At 26.4% G+C, this 20,253-nt stretch overlaps 1 protein-coding gene across 2 annotated transcripts; it reads right to left on the reverse strand.

Annotated features, from left to right (window-relative positions):
• Positions 1-9,888: 9,888 nt before the first annotated feature.
• LOC119672758 lies at positions 9,889-17,604 on the reverse strand. 2 transcript variants are annotated; one of them, XM_038083880.1, is made up of 3 exons: positions 17,091-17,604; positions 16,998-17,019; positions 9,889-10,357 (listed from the first exon to the last, which is right to left on the reverse strand). In XM_038083880.1, the coding sequence occupies exons 1-3, from the start codon at positions 17,301-17,303 to the stop codon at positions 10,038-10,040; spliced, it is 555 nt and encodes a 184-aa protein (XP_037939808.1). In that variant the 5' UTR covers positions 17,304-17,604; the 3' UTR covers positions 9,889-10,037. The 2 variants fall into 2 exon arrangements, with proteins under 2 accessions (XP_037939808.1, XP_037939807.1); XM_038083879.1 differs by having other exon boundaries at positions 9,889-10,372.
• Between the last annotated feature and the right edge of the window lie 2,649 nt (positions 17,605-20,253).

The following is a 20,253-nucleotide window of genomic DNA, read 5'->3' on the forward strand; positions in this document are numbered from 1 at the left end:
ACACGTTCCGTGTTATTCACTCAAGTAAAAACAACCCGTGCGGGCACACAAATAAAAATTCGAGAAGATAATGTAATGCAGAAAACGAAATGTTTTGTTTCTAGTCTTTTTCTTTGTATTGCGATATATAGTCACCGAACGAATATATTCAGTAGTAGTCGGAGGTCATTTATAGTGGAATACGTAACGCGGCAGAACTGATATCGAAAATATTTGTAAATGGATTTAAAAGAAATTATTTTAAACGTATTTAAATTGGGATATGATGCTCTAAATAGAATAATTGGTAATAAATACTGAAATATTTCTTCAAATTATAAAATAATTTATTTATTTTTAGAGTGTGGATTGGAAGCCAGTGACTTACAACATTTAATAGAGGATGATATTAGAGAGCTTTTTCCAGTAAATATGCTTGGCATTAGAGTACGTTTTCGTGTGAAACTTAATTCTTGGAAAGAAAAAGGAAATATAAGTGTAAGAATATAAGTTATTACAATCAGTTCTACTAAATTTTTAACAAATTCGTTGAAAAAAATCAATGAGTCTATGTATTTATACAGTATTATTCATAGTAACCTCTTCAAAAATTAAGGCATGTTATGTTAACAAAAGAAGCGGGTAAAAACAGTATATTTGAATTCTGTTTTAGTCTAGTTTTTATCATATGTCAAAAGCAAAACAAGTAAAAACACGTCGTGGAATATATCGGACAGATATTTTTGTTGTATAAAATCTTTGGTGTTATTATATCCATAAATAATATAGTTTTGCATTTAAATAGAGAAAAATGTGTGAATATATGTACATATATAGATTTATTTAGTATTATGCGTTATCGGCCAAAATAATAATTTTTTCAATACACTGAAAAAAATTTATGAATATATATAGATTTAAGTATTATTTGTTATCAGCATTATATTAAGGGCTCTCATCTAAGGGCCATGTTATGCAGAGTGTTTCGGGCACGGCAAATTACGCTCTTTCGGGCTATGCCGCAAATGCATGTTATGCAGAGTGTCACATCAGTATTGCCAATTTTATATTTTTACTACTTCTTGGTACTTCTTGGTAGTGCCTAAATTTAAAAGGAAATTTAGATATGCTCACTTTCAATTTACCACCAAAAATAACTCGCATGAAAAAACTCATAGAGGCTGTAATAATGTTAATTTATTATCATATTATCTTATAATAATTGTTAACAGTACTTACGCGTTTCTTTAAAATCGGAAAGTGTAATAATTATATTATTAGCGATTTATAAAAAAAATGCTGTGTTGATTACTGCCATTTTTTCTCCAAAACGTACTAGAATTGTAGTAGTTTGCTCCTAAAAGGCGCAAATTTTGAAATTTATTACTAAACAACACTGTTTTGCCTTAGTGCCGGGGCACAAATACGCCGGCTCTCATGCCGGAGTTTGAACGGCCATATTCTTTTTTCTCTCATTCTCAAATTTAAAATTTGCATTGAAAACAACAACAATTGTACTCATGCCGTGCCCGAGACACTCTGCATAACATGGCCCTAAGCATATAAATTTATCAAATGTATAATTTTATGCGTTTAGGTACACGGTTATATAAACGCACTTAGTGAAATATTTGTGTAAATTTATCAATTAGCTGTATGACAGCACTATTTATATCAGCAATAATTATAACAGCACAAAATGGAATGCTTACCAGTGCAATTTTTTCAACCAAACTTTTAGCCAATATCGGTGAAATATTAAATATTTATGTAAGCTTCATAGATTAACTTTCTCACTATCAATAAATAAATAAAACAAAATACCGAAATTGAGCAAAAAGTCCTAACTAAATAGTATTTACAAAGATATTTGTGTAAATGACTTGCTTGTGTTGGCATGCAACTCTGTATTGACAAAAGATAAATTTATGCAATAAATTTATTCGGTAAAATTTTCGTGTAAATTTATCAAATTTGTATAAACGATTTTTCTTACAAGATTTGACACTTAACTTATAAAGTAAATAAATTTATACGTTTATAAGGCATTTATTAGTTTAAATGATTACCCTTATAAATTTTTTCAAATTTTTTTTTAATACACTAAGAAAAATGTGAGAATATATGTTTTATTCATTATCGGGCAAAAAATTAATTTTTTCAATACTTTTAACCAGTGATGCCCAGTTCTTACCACTTTTTGCACATTTTTTTCCGTAGTGTCATATACAATTTGACTTTACACTTAGGTAGCCAGATAGAAATTATTTACTTTTTGGACATTATATATTTAATGTATTAACGTGACTAGATGCCATCAATTCATCAGTCAGTAAGCTTAATAAGAGTATAAGAGCTCTATTATAACAGTTATGGTCACTGAACTACTTTTTCAATTTAAGCAAAAAATATAGTAGTAAGGGCTATGACCAAAGAGAGGAAATTAAAAGGAACTTAAATTTCTTTATAATTTTGAGTTATTTCGTAGGGTGGTGATCTTAAAAATCACCAAGTTCTGTCGGGTGTTTTTTTTTTTGCTGTATGAGAACTTAAAATGATAATACAACACAGAAATATTGTACGAATGATTTTTTTTATTATAATTTGATAGATAATTTCATGACACTTATTTTTTGAATATGATTTCCGGCATTTGTCTGCCGCGGCTATGAGTTATATGGTCCATTTAATCAGTACAATTTTTGATTATTTTTTGCAATAAATGCGGATGTATGGCGTCAATTGGCTTCCAATGCTCAATAGTTGCTGGTTTGTTGGCATAAACCAATGACTTAATATAGGCCCATAAAAAGTAATCGAAAGGTATTAAATCCCACGAACGATGAGACCAATTAACAGGAGCACTTCTGGAAATAAAGTTGTTACCAAATTGATTTCGCAACAAATTGATTGTTAAGCGGGCTGTATGGAAACACTATTTGGAAAAAAATAACTACCGATAAGCCGCTAGCGAGCAAATCGTTTTCTTGAGCAGTTTTTTTATTTTGCAAATTATATATATTTTTTACATACTAAATTAAGCCTGGTGTAAGCAATTAATATAAACAATCTTTACCTTGTTATTTATCCCATAATTCTTATTAAAATCAAATGAATAAAAAATTTAAGGAGATATATATATTATATATACACAGCAAAATGGATTTATTATTTAGAAAATTTTAAAATTAAGTAAATTTCGATAATCCTTTAATTTATATATCATATAACTTCATTTTAGTGTCCATCAAAAACTCCACCATCAGAGATTTCATTCTCTTCCACAACATTAAGCTCTGCTGATATTAAATCGGAACTGATTATAGGAAATTATACCTTGAGATTTGATAAAAGAGGAACCAGTAAGGTGTGGGATTGGTTTGGTACGGTAAACGATGAAAATGGTTTAGAACTTGAACACATCGTAGCATGTAAAAAATGCTATAACGTTATGAAATTACATTCAAAAAGTACGTCAAATTTAATAAAGCATAAGTGTTTCAGAACTATGAGGGATTATTTTGACAATGGAATAAAATGCGATGTTGATTTAACCACAAAAAAAGAAGCGAATCGTGTAATTACGACATGGATTGTGCATAATTGTCGACCATTCAAAATAATTGAGGAGAGTAGTTTTAAAAAATTTGTTGAGTTTATGATAGCAGTTGGATCACGATACGGAAAAAATGTGGACATCGATAAGTTGCTACCACACAGTTCCAAAATTTCCACAAACATAGACAATCTATATAACATTTGTTCGGAAAATATTAAACTTGAGCTCAGTGAAATAAACGATATGGGATATGCATTAACTTCAGACATTTGGACCGATAATTATTTAAAGACATCATATGTTTCCATCACCATGCATTACATTAAGGAAAGTGCACTAATTAGGAAACTCATTGGATTAAAATCAATGGACTTAGAAACTTGCACAAGTAAGTGATTATACCAAGTTCAAATAGTTTGGTTCAATTTTTGAAATTTTTATTTATTTATTTAATTTATACATAATAAAATAATAAATATTTAAATTATTATTTAACAGATGATCGAATACGACAAAAAGTTCAAAAAGCTTTAACGGAATTTGATTGTGACCTTAACAATGCTGTTACTGTGACAAAAATGGAAAGTAATATGTTGGCCGCATTTAACACGTATGATCACATCTCATGTATAAACCACTTACTGCACAACATTATAGAGAAATCTATTCAAGAAGTATCAGTATTAAGTGAAATGTGTAAGAAGTGTGCAAAGCTTGTTAAATATTTCAAAAAATCAGGAATAAATTCTGATTTATCAGTTACCTTAAAGAGTTACTCTCCAACGCGTTGGAATACAGTATATTATATGTTAAATTCGATCGAAAACAACTGGAAAGATATTGAAAATATTCTACTAGAAAAAAACCAGCTTTATAGAATTAACGACATAGATATTAGTCTAATCGTTGCAGTTTCAAAAGTGCTGAAATTTTTTGAAGAAACATCTAAACAACTGAGAGGAGATACATATCCCACGTTACATCTTGTCATACCTCACGTACACCGCTTGAAACAATTGTGTGTAATAAATAATGAAGATTATGAAATTATTAAAACTTGGAAAAATCATCTTAATTGTTTACTTGAAAAAACTTTTGTAAATAATTTATCAATTTTTCACAAAATAGCGTTGTTTTTGTACCCACCCACTAAAAAACTTAATCAATTTAGTCTACAAGAAAAAGATATAATTAAAAATGAATGCAAACGTATGATGGACTCATATGCTGATAACACGTTTAAGAATGAATCAGATAATTCCCAACAGATACCTAATGAAACACTTGACTTGTTTAGCGCATTCATGGAAACAGAGGACTTAAACACCAATGAAACAGTAAACATTGAAATACAATCATATGAGAATTTTCAAGGAGTATTCCCTAGTAATTTGGATGTTCTAAAATGGTGGTATCTAAATAGATTAGAATATCCATTATTGTATAAATTAAGTTACAAAATCTTTGCTATACCTGCAACTAGCGCCTCATCGCAGAGAGCTCTCTCACTTGCCAGAAATTTAATATCTGCTAAATGCTGCTATAACTCGGAAGCAGTTAATAAAATATTGTTCATACATTCCAATATGGACACAACTGAATTACCCAATTTGATTAATTAATTAATTAATTAATTTATAAACAAATGTTTACGAGATTTGAAATATGAAAAAATTTATAATTTACTCATTTATAAAAAGTTAGATGCAGAGGTGTGTTTATATTCTTTTAATAATTTTAGCTGACAATTTATTAAGATAAATATAAAATGTTAAATTCGCAATATTTAAATTACCAATTTATGTGTATAAAATTTATAAATTTAAGATATATTATTAAGATATTATATTATATATTATTGCTAAGGCTCATATGTATGTTATTAAGTTATAATTATTATAAAAAAATTATTATTGCAAAAATAAATTGACGTATTCAAAATTGACGTATATAACAATTATATACCATTTTTTTGTGTTAGGTGGAAAGCATCAAAAGTCACAGTATGAGACTTGAACCCACCAAAATCACCTCTCAGGAATGCGTAAAGAACAGTTTCCAAGCAAAGAATCGTGGCTGAGAATCCTGGAATAACAAAAGAGCTTAACATTTTTGAAATAAATATATGTAAGAGCTCTGTGCAAGGAATTACTGTAACCACGATTATATAATTAGAGAGGATGAGGGGGTAAAGTAGGCCAAAAAAAGACTTAAAACTGGAGGACCTGTGCCTCATAGTCAGTAGCAGATCAGCATTCAGGTGAGTGGCATTTCAACAGTCAAGTGAGCAGCAGAACAGCAGTCAGATAAGCTGCATTCAGATGAGCAGCAGAACCGCAGCCAGATGATCAGTGCACAGTATGCCGGGTAGAAAGGTATGACATTGGGTGAAGTAACGACGAACTAAAAATTATTAAATTAAAACATTAAAATTATTTAACCGCTCGATATTAGCAGAATGATAGACGAAATAGTTGGGGTGATGTCTGTCTTTAGGTTTATGTATGTAATTTATACAATGATGGAGAATATTTTTCCAAACGAGCGAAGAAAATAGGAAATAAACAAGTAAAAAAAGGGTGCGAATTAGTTGCAGCAAATTTTGCAGATAATTTAATTAAAAAAGTTATTAGATAATAACTACCTGTGTTTATTATTTTTAAGTAGTACTGAAATTTTTTACTTCTGTTGCTTTAAGAATATATATACATATAGTGGTGTTATTCATATATATATGTTTGTCTAAAAAAATAATAATCTCATTGATGGTATGTAAATATACACCGATTTTAAAGTGACTCATATAAATTTTTTTCCACAGATATTTTAGAAAGTTAACAGGTGTCTTATAGTTCTAATATTTCTTTAACAAAATTTTTAATTAATGTTAGTACTGATCTACAAAAACAAAGATAAATCAAAATTATGTAGTTATTATCTCTAATTATATATGTGTATACATATGCATATTAAACTGACTCATTCGTATACTTTTTGATACTCAAAAAAGAATCTGAAGATACTTTTAACAGTTTGCGACACTAGATATTGAATATCACTTTCCGAAATTTGTATCTATTGAATTCTTTTATATATAATTATAAATTTTTTTTGTCTTTTAAATACACTTATCAAAAATGATGATACTACCTAAAAATATAATAACCATTATGGATTAGCGTCAGTTTCGATTATATCTGTAAGAATTTGATAATAATATCATAATAAAAGTAATGAAAGTTATTTTATATCATATTTTAAAAAAAAAAACTTTATTGAAATTCATTTTGTTAAAAAAAACACTATTTCATAGAAATGATTTTTATTGATTGATTTTTTAATAAGTACAACATCGAATTTTTATTGCTTTTCTTTTGGTAATACAGATTTCCTTAAATTTTAATTAAAATAAGTATATAAGATAAATTAAATATAAATAAACATTTGGAAGTATTGCACATAAATTTTTATTTAATAATATTATTAAATAAATCTTAAATATTATCAAATATATTAAATAAATAATTTGAAACAATAAATAGTAATAGTTATTAAATATATTAAATAATTTTTAAAATTAAAGAATTGATAATAGGGGATTTCACGATCTCGTGTAAAAAGCACGATAAGTGATTAGCATAGTTACAGTGCAAAATACATTTAAGTACATATATTTTGTTGTTGGAACTTTACAATATTACTTAATTACACAGGTCGTTTTTCGAGATCGTGATTACCCCTTCTAATAAAGTATAAGAAATATATTAATAAATTGAGACAAAGGCTTTAGGATTTGTTATGGAAAATAGATATTCTTCACATCAAATGATCACAGTATAATTTATGAAAGAGACTATGATAATAAAAGGTTATAATTATTTCCTTTTAATTTTCTAACTTAAATTAGTTGAATTGCATAATTTACTTATTTATATAATTATATGCATTAATTATTATTAATTTACAAATTTTAATATACTACGTTAAAATTGTGCAAAAGTTTTTATTATTATTAAATATTTATTTTTTTTGTGTAAATTGTAAAAGATTTTTTAAAAAAATATTTAAAAGAAAATATGAAACTTCATTTAATGAGTTCTGTTTTTGTAATAGAGTAAAAATTTATATAAATTAAAATAATAAAAAAAAAATTATATAAAATCAGTACACAGTTATTGTTTTTATATATTTAAGTACAATATATCGTTTTACATAAATATACAATAATTTGCTATATATATAAACTACACACACATACACATTGATTAAATTTTTAAAAACACATACTTACATTTGTATATTACTTTTTGTTTTATATTCTGTATTATTTTTTTATCATAATTTTTTTATAAACTATTTTATTAAAAAGTAATATTGATTGTGTGCTTATTTAGTATAGTACTAATTGATTTTTCTTTTTCCTATCGACGTAATTGAAGACACAAATTTGTTTTTATTCTTAAACCCAGAGTTAAATTATGCAGAAATTTGTATTTAAGAAACAATTTTTTTTATTATAGATTACCTCTTGGTATATAAGAAGAGTTGTGTAATAACTTTTTAATATGTACTTGTAAGTTCTTAGAAACTCATTATTAATAATAATATAAATATGAAACTTCATTTAACGCTAACAAAAAGGGAAAATTTGGTAGAAACAAAGAGTAATAAAAATATGTGTTGACAAGATTTTCCATTATTATATTCTTATAGAATGAGATCCTGTTAATATATAATATATTTAAATAGTGTTATTGTGAAGAACGTTTCGTACAGCACTTTTTTCCGTTAATTTATTGTTTAAAAAATATGATAACCAAAATGTTTTTATGTTTTGTTTATACAATATGTCTTCATTAGGTAATTTAATAAAGAGGTTTTCGAAAAGTAGTGAACTACAACAACAAAAATTCTTTTTATATTATTTTAATTAATTGAATTTTTGGCTGACCATACAGCTATTTCGGATATTGCCAAATACCCATCATCAGTGGTCTTAGAAATAATTCTTGAATTTAATTAATCGTAAATAATATTTTTGAGACTGCAAATATAAGGAATCGAACTCGTGCCCAGCCAAATTTAAAGCTCAGAGTCAGCGCACCTTAACCAATTGACCCAAAGCCGACTTGACTTTTATGTTCACACATTTTTCTAGAGTTTTGTTAATTTGCTGTGAAAGTTTTATTAACAAACTCACTTTCTGTGTTTATATTAGAATGAAATCATGAACCAGCTGTACAATAATTGAATTAATAAATTATATTTTTATTTTTAATTGTTAAATTTAGCACAATGGGCCTATGGACCTAATGAACCTAACTGTTAAATTTCAATACTATTTTGTTTGTAGAGGCATTATTTGTTGCATGATATATAAATTGTTTCTTATGTATAGAACCTAATTTAGGAATGTAATACTGAGAAAGTCATGCTAATGTTACTCCACGAATCGCACGGGCGAGGTCAATAATTTGTGAATATAAATTGTAATTTAAAGTCATTTTTAAGACGAAAGTGACTATTATTTTTAATAGAAGCTAGTATATTTTATAAAGAGGTTTTTTCGAAAAGTAGTGAATTACAACAACAAAAATTCTTTTTTATATTATTTTAATTAATTGGATTTTTAAATAATTTAGTAAAATACAAATATTATAATTTATATTTATAATTTATTTTTTTATTATTTATTTTTTTATTATTATATTTTCGTTTCACTAAATTGACCAATACGCCTTTATATAAACAAAACATAAAAGACAGACATAAGAACTTAATAAGTTTATAACATTTAGTTCACACAATATGTCATTTATAAATTCCAAATAAAGTTACTAGTGTTATAAGCATATTTTTAAAAATAGGTGGGTATAATTCTCTTTTGTGCGGTATAAATGCAAAAGTAGGTTATTTAAATCTTATCAACATTTTGCTATCACTTCAGTTTTATATACCAAAATTGCATGATAATAACACAAAATAATTAAGAGTAAAAGTCGATATTAAATACTTAATTATTATCTTATAAAAATTTACCTATGCTATTATTTTTTTCTAATGTTTCGATAATTTAGCATTTGCTGTTGAACACTTCTGTTATTAAAAATTGAGTAAAAATCTATGAAATGATCTGACATCCTAATAGGTTCGCCGCGATCTTTTAAATATATTGATATACTATGAGGTAAACGAATGCTATTGATCAATTCTGTTTAAAAATGTATTTTAATAAAGCTATTGTAATATTCCGTGCTTGAGCCTTACCTTGACAATAAGATAAAGTATCTTATATTGTTTTAACACAATCTATTTACGTTTTTTAAAATATATAATAAAATTTTTAAGTTTTTATACAATACATTTTTGTGGGAGGAACTTTTAGAATATGGAATTATTTAATACCGACTTTATACTATTAACAAATTCCTAATACAGATACTATTACTAAACTGTATATCTCTTGGGCTCATATGAATACAAATGTTATATATTATATTTAATTTTGAGATTGTAACATTTCCATTTTTTCCTCCTGTTGAATTTTGTCGTCCTTTTTCTTATCAATTAACTTATCTTTACTTTTATCCTGTTTTTTGACTTTCGCCTCTTTTAAATCCATTTTTTCACCATTCTCATCCGCTAAGGTGGCATTAGTATTTCTGTTGACAGCTGCCGCTGCAGCAGATTGAGCGCGTTTGGCGCGTAATTTAATACGTTGTGCTGGCGCTGCAGCGGTATTGGCGCAATTGCAGATGGCATCGAAAATGCGCACAACGAATCCTCGTGCACGATTAACCACTTTTCCATTCTTGAAATCTGGTATAGTAAAACCTTTTTCATTAGGTGTGAGGTTAAGTTTGGCATGTTTTTATTTTTAAATATTTTCGGGGTAAAAATATGTGTATAAAAAGCATTGCAAAAAATAAAAAAAAATTATTATTTTTTTATTAGTAAAGGATAAAAGCATGCGATTATTATTAAATTATTATCAAAAGTTATATATATAATTAATATAGAATTTTATTTAAATAAGCTTATTAAATACTATTAGGTGCTTGAATTTTATTATAAAGTTTGAAAACCTGAATTTTATTTATATAATATTGGTTTTTTTTTTCTTTCTGAATAATTTATTTCATTTTATTTATTTTATTTTATTATAAAATAAAAAATTTATAAAAAAATAAATTATAATATATAGTATTAATGCTTTTTTTTTAACTTGATAAAAATCGTTTTTTTTTTTAAAAAAGGTGGCAAAATGCAATAAAAGTGCGTTTTACGTTTCTAAGCTTCATTTCCTTTCTTTGGTATGGTCAATAGTATTGAGTGGTTTTGGGTTAGGCTAAGGCCCTAATGCATTGAGACCAGCTTGATCTATTGTGCACCAATTCGTTTCTTTTTATACAACAATAATTTAATATACTGTAATCTTGTGCGTATCCAGGAACCCAAAAATTTTTTTTATTTTTATTCATTTAACTTATTCATTGCGTTCATTTTGTTCAAATAAATATAATTAATTAATTTCGTGGTAGGATAGGATACACAATAAATGATCAATACATAGACAAAAAAATTTCTATGCTTTAAGAAACTCTCTGGGAAATACTTAGACCAGAACTCCTAAATAAGCACAATTGTCACAAATAGATATTATCGAATCTATACCACATTAAATAATGGCGAAAACTAAAGCATAAAACTTTTTGAATATAATAATTAGAAAAGTTATATATAATTGAATTTCCTTTATTACAAATTGTTATTGAAATAAAAGATAGATACTTTTAGATACATAAGCACTTAACACATCTTAAAATTAAAAAGTGGTATTATAATTGATCACTAGAAATTAAGCATTATTGGCAAAATTAAAATAAAATTAAATATTGAAAACAAGTATTCAATAGTTATTCGAAAAAAATACAATAGTTTCGCTATACCATCTGGCTTACGACATTTTACAATATAAAAATGTATACCATTGAAAAATACATTAGAAAAACAAAAAACGGAACTATATTATATATACATATGCATATATGAATGTACCTTTGATACTTCAGTTCCATTATCAGCAAGGGTATACATTCAATAGTAAACGTAATATAGAGTTAAAAATCTTCCTCCAACCAAAATCTTCCAACCAACCCCAAACCCTCACCCCCACTAAAAAACCTCCTACGAATATGGTAACTACCTTAAATTCTATACTAAACAGTCTTGAGATTCCCTTTACTAATATCTTCATTATTATAATAATGAATAAATATTCTCTATTAAAACAAAGAAGAGAAAAGGGAAAAATCTCTAGAGTAATATTTTCTAATAATAATTTTGTCTACTCAAATTTTAACCTTAAGAATAATCTGTTATTTGTACGTAAATTTCTTATAGTCTGGTCTTGAAATGAATAAGAAAGTAATGAGAACGAAAGTCCCGGATATTCTGCTCATATTCTAAAATATGAAAAACTAGAATGTATGTATGTAATCAGTTACATTCTTCAAAAACAGAATTACAGATAAAACAGGATCAACTAAAGGTGTTATTTTTTCAAAATCAATAGAACTAGAGGTATTTAACTTAAAACGATATGGAACTCCAGTGTTACATCGACTAATCAACAAATTCACTTAAACAATACAAATTTAAAAACAACTTTAATTAATGACAGTGAAAGAATGCCTTTATAATCCAATAAAATAACCGACTTTAATGAATAACCGACTTTAATGAACACCAAATATGGCATTTAGTGGCACTAGATGTCTGACACTAATCTGCAAGCTAGAATAGGTTAAGTTATTAATACATATGAATATATATGAAAACACGAAATAGACTGAATGGGGACATTCACAGAAGACCAAATTTTAATATAAATTTTTATCACCACAACAGGCATAGTGCTGAAACCCAGAACAATCTTGTCGGCCTTGTGTAATACTAATGATTTGAAGAAGAATAATTTAACGATATTAAAAAGTACTGAGTATTTTTAAAACGATATCGTTATCTATTCGCATAACAAAGTCAAACTTTAATTAATAACAGATGTTATGGGTTTCACTTAGGGGGAATAAAAACCAAATTATTACCTACCTTAATATTTTTAGTTGAATAGAGAATCTTCTAACATTTTAAGATTATGATCATGTAATGGATTACTTAATTAAAAATCATAATCAAATCAAAAGTGTATAAAAAGAAGTGTATTTAGAATCTGTCTCTTTTGCACAATGCTCATATATAACTCATGTATATATCATATAGAACACATATTAGATTATGAATATTCATTTAGAAAATCTCCAATTGCCAGCAATTGAGAAACTATTTGTAAATAACTCGTTTTAAAGTTTTTAACAAACAGTAATATTATATTTTCCGCATTGTTTAATTAACAGCTTTCTATATAATATGACAGTTTGTTGCGTTTTTCAGAATTGAAACTTTAATTACTAACTTTAAGCATTTAATTAAAAATCTCCCTATATTACGAAAATTCGTTTAAAACTTTCTGAAATATTATAAAAAGGTAAAACTATCTCAAAGTTTTCATTTGCAAATTTTATCTAAATCAAACGTGTCACTAAAATGGCAAAAATTTTCAAACATATTTTAATAAATATATTATTTATACGATTAATTAATACGGTGAGTTTATAAAAAATAAAATTAAATGCAACAGAAGTGAAAGTGTGGATAATATATTAAAAAATCATTGAAAAATTACAACCTAATTAATTAAAATTATAAATAACTTTCATTTAAAAAAACGATCCTATTAAATAATACACATCACTTAGTTACTCCAGATACTAATTTTCAAAAAATACAATATCTTCTGGGAAAATCGACTTTGTTTATAAGAATAATTCAATTACAAGTCAACGATTTATATATAGATTTGAAATAGGCAATTTTTTAGGATATAACTTCATTGTTAATATCAGATATCTAATCTTGGAGTGCTCTTTTGATATAGGGGTTTAAACCTGACGTATACGGCTGAAGAGGATACAAATTTAAACAATACAATATCTTCCAGGAATAACAAGTGTATACCAATATATAAATATAATAATCTTCCCAGCAGAATCGCTTTAGATAATATCCACTGATTTCTTTCTGCTTAGCTGATGATGGTTTCATCCATTATTATATATCAGCACAAAAAATTTTTATTATGGTTAAATAGCTGCAAATAGTGTTTAACATTGCATTGTAATAGGTCCTTGATCAATTGATTATTGAATTTTATATGCTTTTCCAAGCTTTCCGGAGTCAAAAGCGCTCAACGTCATTGAACTTAATAATATTACGTTTAAACTTAGGAAACTACGGGTATTAATAAAAAAAATTATATTCAAGGAATAGAGTCGCCACAGCACTTTTCTAACCATATGGAATTAAACAATATTTCTTCCAATAAAAAAATAGTGTTTTTTCAATGAGCAAAGTTTTCAATGATTAATGTTTAAAATTTTTTATACACATATATACTTTTTAGATTCCCACTTCTAAGAATCGTATATTGTATGAGTGACATTTCGTCTCTAGGCTGGGTGATGGGATGGAATTAATTTAAAATCTTAATTATTTATATAAATTGAAAAGAAAAAATAATATATTACGTATATTTAATATTTATATTTTTATAATTATATTAAATTAATTTTTAAATATTATACTTTTATGTGAACATATTAATAAAAACAAATGTGAATTAAATTGTACAAAATTTAATTTAATATAACCAACTTAAAATTGCGGTGGTAATGAATTTTGAATTTTAAAGAAAAATTAAAATATGTGCTATATATATAATGAAACCCATTGACAATACGAATAAAACTTCTTAAAACAATCTGGATTCTGAAACTGTTTAAAATAATTAAACTATATATTATCATTTTTAAAGTTATACTGGTAATGAAAACTTTGAACGAATATGTGATGCAAAATGAATGGAATCAAATTAACGATACCCACATTTAATAGTGGTCGACTAGTTGAATAGTACTATAGTTTAAGTAACATTCAGTATGGAGTCGATCTAATTCATATTATGGATACAATGTCGATCTCACTCATATTATGGGTGCGATCTCAATTCTATAGTTAAATTAAGCTGTTACGACGACTGTGACAGATATCGCTAATGATCTAGTGGTACTATATTTTTAATAATAATAAATTTTTGTATTTATTGTACTTGTCGAAATCAGTCCGATTTAGCAAAAAGTTTTCGCTTATAAATTCCAACCGTAAAAATAGTTTGTGTGTAACTTCTGCTTAAAATATTGACCAATTACAGAAGTATCGTAGCTATAGTTTTCTCTAAGAGACTACATGTAATTAAATAAATCAAAACAAACTGTTTCAATATATTATGTATTTCATAACTTTAACTTTTCGAATAAGTTATTTCAGTATCTGCCAATCTTTTAAATAGAGTGAATCGTTAAAAAAACACTATAATTAGCCTTGTTGTTAAACCCATAGTTAACATATTTTATAATTATAATATATTATATGTATGTATGTAACCAAAAAATTGACAAAGCGAAAAATTGCAAATCAGATATAATAATAATTTATTGCAAATCAGATAAAAAATTTTTTAGGGGTTAATTAAATATTGGAGATTTCTTTTTTGTTAACTATATTAGTAAACTTGGTAGACAGGGAGTTTATATACTTTAAGTTTGGAGGTGTTCCTTTAACTGTGCTGTATAAAACGGTTTCGTATTTTTCAGGTATGCTCATTACTTAATTCAAACAAAATCATAGTTACTTCTTTGCAATTACTTACTTCTAGGCTAAATGTTTGAACTATTCTCTATTAATTTAAAACTACTATATAATATTTTTATAAAACCTTGTTAACATTTATACTAAATACATGAGGTATTCTTTTCATCATATTATGATTTCAATAAATTCTATATACATATATAAACCTCTCTCTTATATTTTGCATTTTTAATATTAATTTTTACTTATTTTGCAGTAATATATATTGATTTCATTTATTAATGTTTGATATTAATAACATATTTAGAAGTAAGAATGAAACTTTTTTTCACTTAAGGCTTGTTTTTATACATTCCGCGTTAGCCATATTTATTTAAAAATGTTTATAGTATGTTTCCATTGGCTTCGTTAGACCAGTTAACTTACTTGAGTTTGTTTATAGTACTTGAATCTCAAGTAAGTTAACTGATCTAACGGAGCCAATGGAAATGTACTATTACACTTAAAACTTTTGCTCAATTACTTAATTACAAAATAGAAAGATTAAAGCTAATACAACACATTTATTAATTAAATATAATAAACTCATCTTCTCTAAATAGATCTTATGAACAAATTAGTTATTCCAACTTCTTATCTTAAAAATTGAATCTAGCATTTAACAAGTATGATTAAAAGGAACAAAAAGAAATATAGTTCTGAATAAACTACCAGAGCAATGATGATTAGATTAATCACTAAGAAAATAATATTTCCAATCCTTTTTAATACTCAATTGTCAACAAAAGTTTCAAAATTTTTAAGACTAAAATATTTTGGAAAAAAAAAATGCATCTGATATAAAAAACAATTTTAACACAAGAGGAAAGTTTCAGAGTAAAACTTTTATAAAAACTTTTATTTTATATTTTAAATAATTAATTTAAAAAAATTTTTTATTATTTTTAGATAACAGTAGAACAGTTTCATCAAAGTCTAGATATGATGAGACATGGTTGTGCACCAAAATTTAAAATTCCCGTAGAAATTCTAAATAAACTAAGGGCGGGTGAGTTTACTGAAAATAATCAGGATTTAAAAGTGAGTATAATGTTGAACAAAATCGAAAAAAATAAACACTGTTAATTTAAATTATTATAGCAAATATTTATAAATAAATTAATATTAAGCTAATATATATTATTTATATTGTAGTGTTATACCAAATGCGTAGCTCAATTGGCTGGAACGGTAAATATAAATCAAATTATGTTTTAAACTTTATGGATAAATAAAACATAATATCTCTTAAGACGTTTATCTATTGCAGTTAACAAAAAAAGGCGAATTAAATATACAAAAGACAATAGCACAAATCTCAATCATATTGCCGGATTCCATGCAGGATACAGCACGTCAGGCATTTAACGCTTGCAAGGATGTGCGTAAGTACAATTTCGATTCGGTCAATTTGATGTATTATAATACATTGTATATTCTTGAATTGATTCTTTTATTCTGTGCAGAAAAAAATTATAAGGATTCATGCGAAAAGGTATTTTATGTAACAAAATGTACACGCGACTTTAATCCAGGAGGATTTACATTTCCTTAAACTTTATAAATACGAAATCAAGGACACATAATTTTATATGCAGATATATACATATATGTCCAAACTTACTGTGAATGGCATTTTTATTAAACTTACTCTGTCGAGTTTTTTCCTTAGTCTAAAATATTAAAAAAAAAATTAATAAATTGAAATAACATATCTGAAATATTAGTAAAAAAATTTTTTTACCTGTTGCGAACCTATGTTATGTTTAGAACTTTGTTTCTTAATTGCCTCTGCTTCTGCTTTTGTTAGTACATCATTTATAAACTCTTCTAACTCTTCCATTTTTTTGGAGTCACGTTTGAATTCCTCGATGCGCTCCTCTAAGGACGGTGAATCCTGTTCAATTCTATCAACACTTTCGTGCGAAATAACATCTCCAGCAAAATGAGCGCGCATTTTTCTTAATTATTTTTGTTCACTTATTAACCAATATTATGGGATACTTTCTTTAGTTTAATATTAAATGAAAGATATTTATGTATACAAATAACTTATAAATAAATTTTTCTTGCAAGGAGGAAACTGCTGTTCTTATTTTAACATACGCCTTAAAAGTATCCTCGATATTCAGCACCCACACCCCGAATTTTGTACTTAACAATTTAGTTTGAAACTTCAGATATGGAAAAATCAATATTTTTCCCGTATCTCATTTATGTTTCATATTTTTGAAGTATCTTTCATGGCACATGCGTTCTTAACCACTGTTTGAATAAAAATTTTTTAATGAATGAAGTTGTAATTAAACATAGAAAATAAAATCTTCAATTAAATTTCAATTCATTAAATGAGGTATAAATTAAATAAGTAGAACTAGGACAACATATATCAACTAGTTATTAGTTTATAACTAGTTTATAAAAAATTTAAAAAATACGTATAAATAATTTAATACTACAAATCAAATAAAATTAAATTATTATAATTTTATTATTTTTTTTTTAAATGAAATATAAAAAAAAATATATATATATTATAAATTTTAAATATATAAATCATATTTAAAACAATTTTTCTTGCTCGGTTTGTTATTTAAATTAAATGAAAAAACTGCAAGATACAAGAAAAATTCCTTAACATCATAGATTAAAGTACTTATGGCATAAACTGAAAAAAACAAGTCGCATATATATTATCCTACTAAATAAAATAGATATAAATTACACGAAGTATACTCCCACAAGCAGTCAGTGTTAAGTTCAAGTACTTGCAGAGCTTGCAAAGCAATCAGGGTTTTAAACAGAAACTGATCTGTAAACCAAAATCCCCAAAAAATAACGAACCGAAACCAGACTAGAAGGAATATGTCTGTTCAATTTAATTAACATTAATTAACATCGTTCAGTTTAGTTTAAGCTTTAAACTGAAAATTAAAAAACTAAATCGAAAAACAAAAATAACCGATATTTTTATGGGAACAAGAACCGGAACCGAACCAATATATTTCTTTTAATTGAAGTGGAACGCAACAATTTCCGTTTCTAAGCCTTATCTGTAAGGAAGCGTGAAATATTATTCAGATAACAGGGGATCGGATAACAGGGGATTACCGGATTTTCGGACAAGCGAAGATCTGTTGTATTTGTATTGAATTTTTTTACTCAATTTTTAACATAATTGAAGTTGAATTATCTTCATTATAATTATTTTTTGTGATGCTCACAAGGTGATGTATAAGACAAAAAAAGAAGAAACACTAACTGAACAACGTAATGAATATTGAGAAATAGAGAATTTGGTGTATATATAACAAACAAAACTAATGAAATGCCAGCACAACAGGGAGTTCATTTAGAAAATAGAACACCACGGCAAATCAAACAAAATAAAAACTTGCAAATCGGTTTTAAATATATAAATTTTGACCTGTACAAGATATAATAACACCAGCACAATATAAACAAACTTAATATAGAAAATTTTTAAAATAATCCTATTGGAATTAACTGAAAAAATTTAAATGTCGAAGGAATATTTAGGTATAAATGTTCCAGTACATAGTCTTAATAGTAGAACATTTGAGACATATTAAGTTTATTTGGAAGCCATGCCGGTAACTTTATTTATGATTGCGCATTAGTAAGTATAATGACAGGATTGTATCTGTAATAAATTTTTATGCAGGACTATTTGAAAATAATAGAAATAGAAAAATAATATAATAGAAAACAAAAATCTTATTGTAACACAATACATTGGTATATTGGTAAATATGGTACCTTATCCTTAAAAACAAAACCCACTCATTATCAGCGGGATGCACTGCTGAAAAATTGTACATTGGTAGTTACTAATGTATCAATCCTCAGGCACTGTATAAAAGCGAAAACAGTCATAACTATATCAAGAAAATAATAAAAATATGACGTATCATATAAAACCATTTTATTATGATTTATTAAAGAGATATCATTTTCAACCATGATTACGAGAGCATAATCAATATAATAAATAACTACGAAGAAAATACCTCTATATAAACAGGAATTTTAGGTGGTATGAAGTGATTCCTATCGACTCTGTCATGAGGAGAAGTAAACATGAAAACATGTTCTATGCAACTGACTAGCGGCGGCAAGATGTAGACTTGATTAGATTGTCTAGAGTTGTTTTAGTTGGACCTTTAGGCGAACAGTAGATCTTTCAAGTCATTCATAGCCTATTGTTTAATAATAATAATAAATAGGAATTTTAAATGTTTTGAAAACTATATCACACTTACCTCAACGACAGCAGGTATTGAAATGGATGAATATTTAGCAGCAAACATGAAATACTCCTTGAATTTGTCGAAAGAGGTTAGTCAGTTAAGACCGCCAACAAATAATTTACCCAATCCAGGTCGGGACCACTGATGCTGTCCGTTAGGTGCTACTTCTATATTTTGCAATTTCTTATTGCTATTCCCTAACACCATATATTTTATTTCAATGTAAACATGTATGTACATAGGTATGAGCTAACCCGAACACAGACTGCATATATGATTGAAGTAAAAAACTTTATATCGTTTCATTAGATATCATCTTCCTTCCAAGGAATGGTCGTTACTATTTGTTCAGTAAATTATTTTTAATTTTAAATTTAAACATTAAAAATTAAAAATCCAGGAAAATATAATAATATTTGGATTTGTAATAATTCACAACTTTTTCCCCAGAAATTAATTTGAATCAATCTTATTCTAACCAAATATCGACCTGAAAGCAAGCACATAAAAAGTTGACAAGATAATGCACAATGAGATGGGATAGGAACAGTAATATAGAGGTTATAAAGAGCAATGGTGAACATACATTTGGGTGAAAAAAAGAAATGGGTGACGTAATAAGTAGGGCACACATTG

Source organism: Teleopsis dalmanni, chromosome 1 (genome assembly GCF_002237135.1).
Source record: "Teleopsis dalmanni isolate 2A chromosome 1, ASM223713v2, whole genome shotgun sequence".
Classification (NCBI taxonomy): Eukaryota; Metazoa; Arthropoda; class Insecta; order Diptera; family Diopsidae; genus Teleopsis; species Teleopsis dalmanni.

Coding starts and splice junctions, on each gene's coding strand:
- LOC119672758 (XM_038083879.1), bottom strand. CDS start 17,303: ATGCGCGCTCATTTTGCTGGAGATGTTATTTCGCACGAAAGTGTTGAT. Junction 17,020..17,090: donor ATAACATAGGTTCGCAACAG/GTAAAAAAATTT, acceptor TTAATATTTTAG/ACTAAGGAAAAAACTCGACA. Junction 10,373..16,997: donor TAAGGAAAAAACTCGACAGA/GTAAGTTTAATA, acceptor CTAATGAAAAAG/GTTTTACTATACCAGATTTC.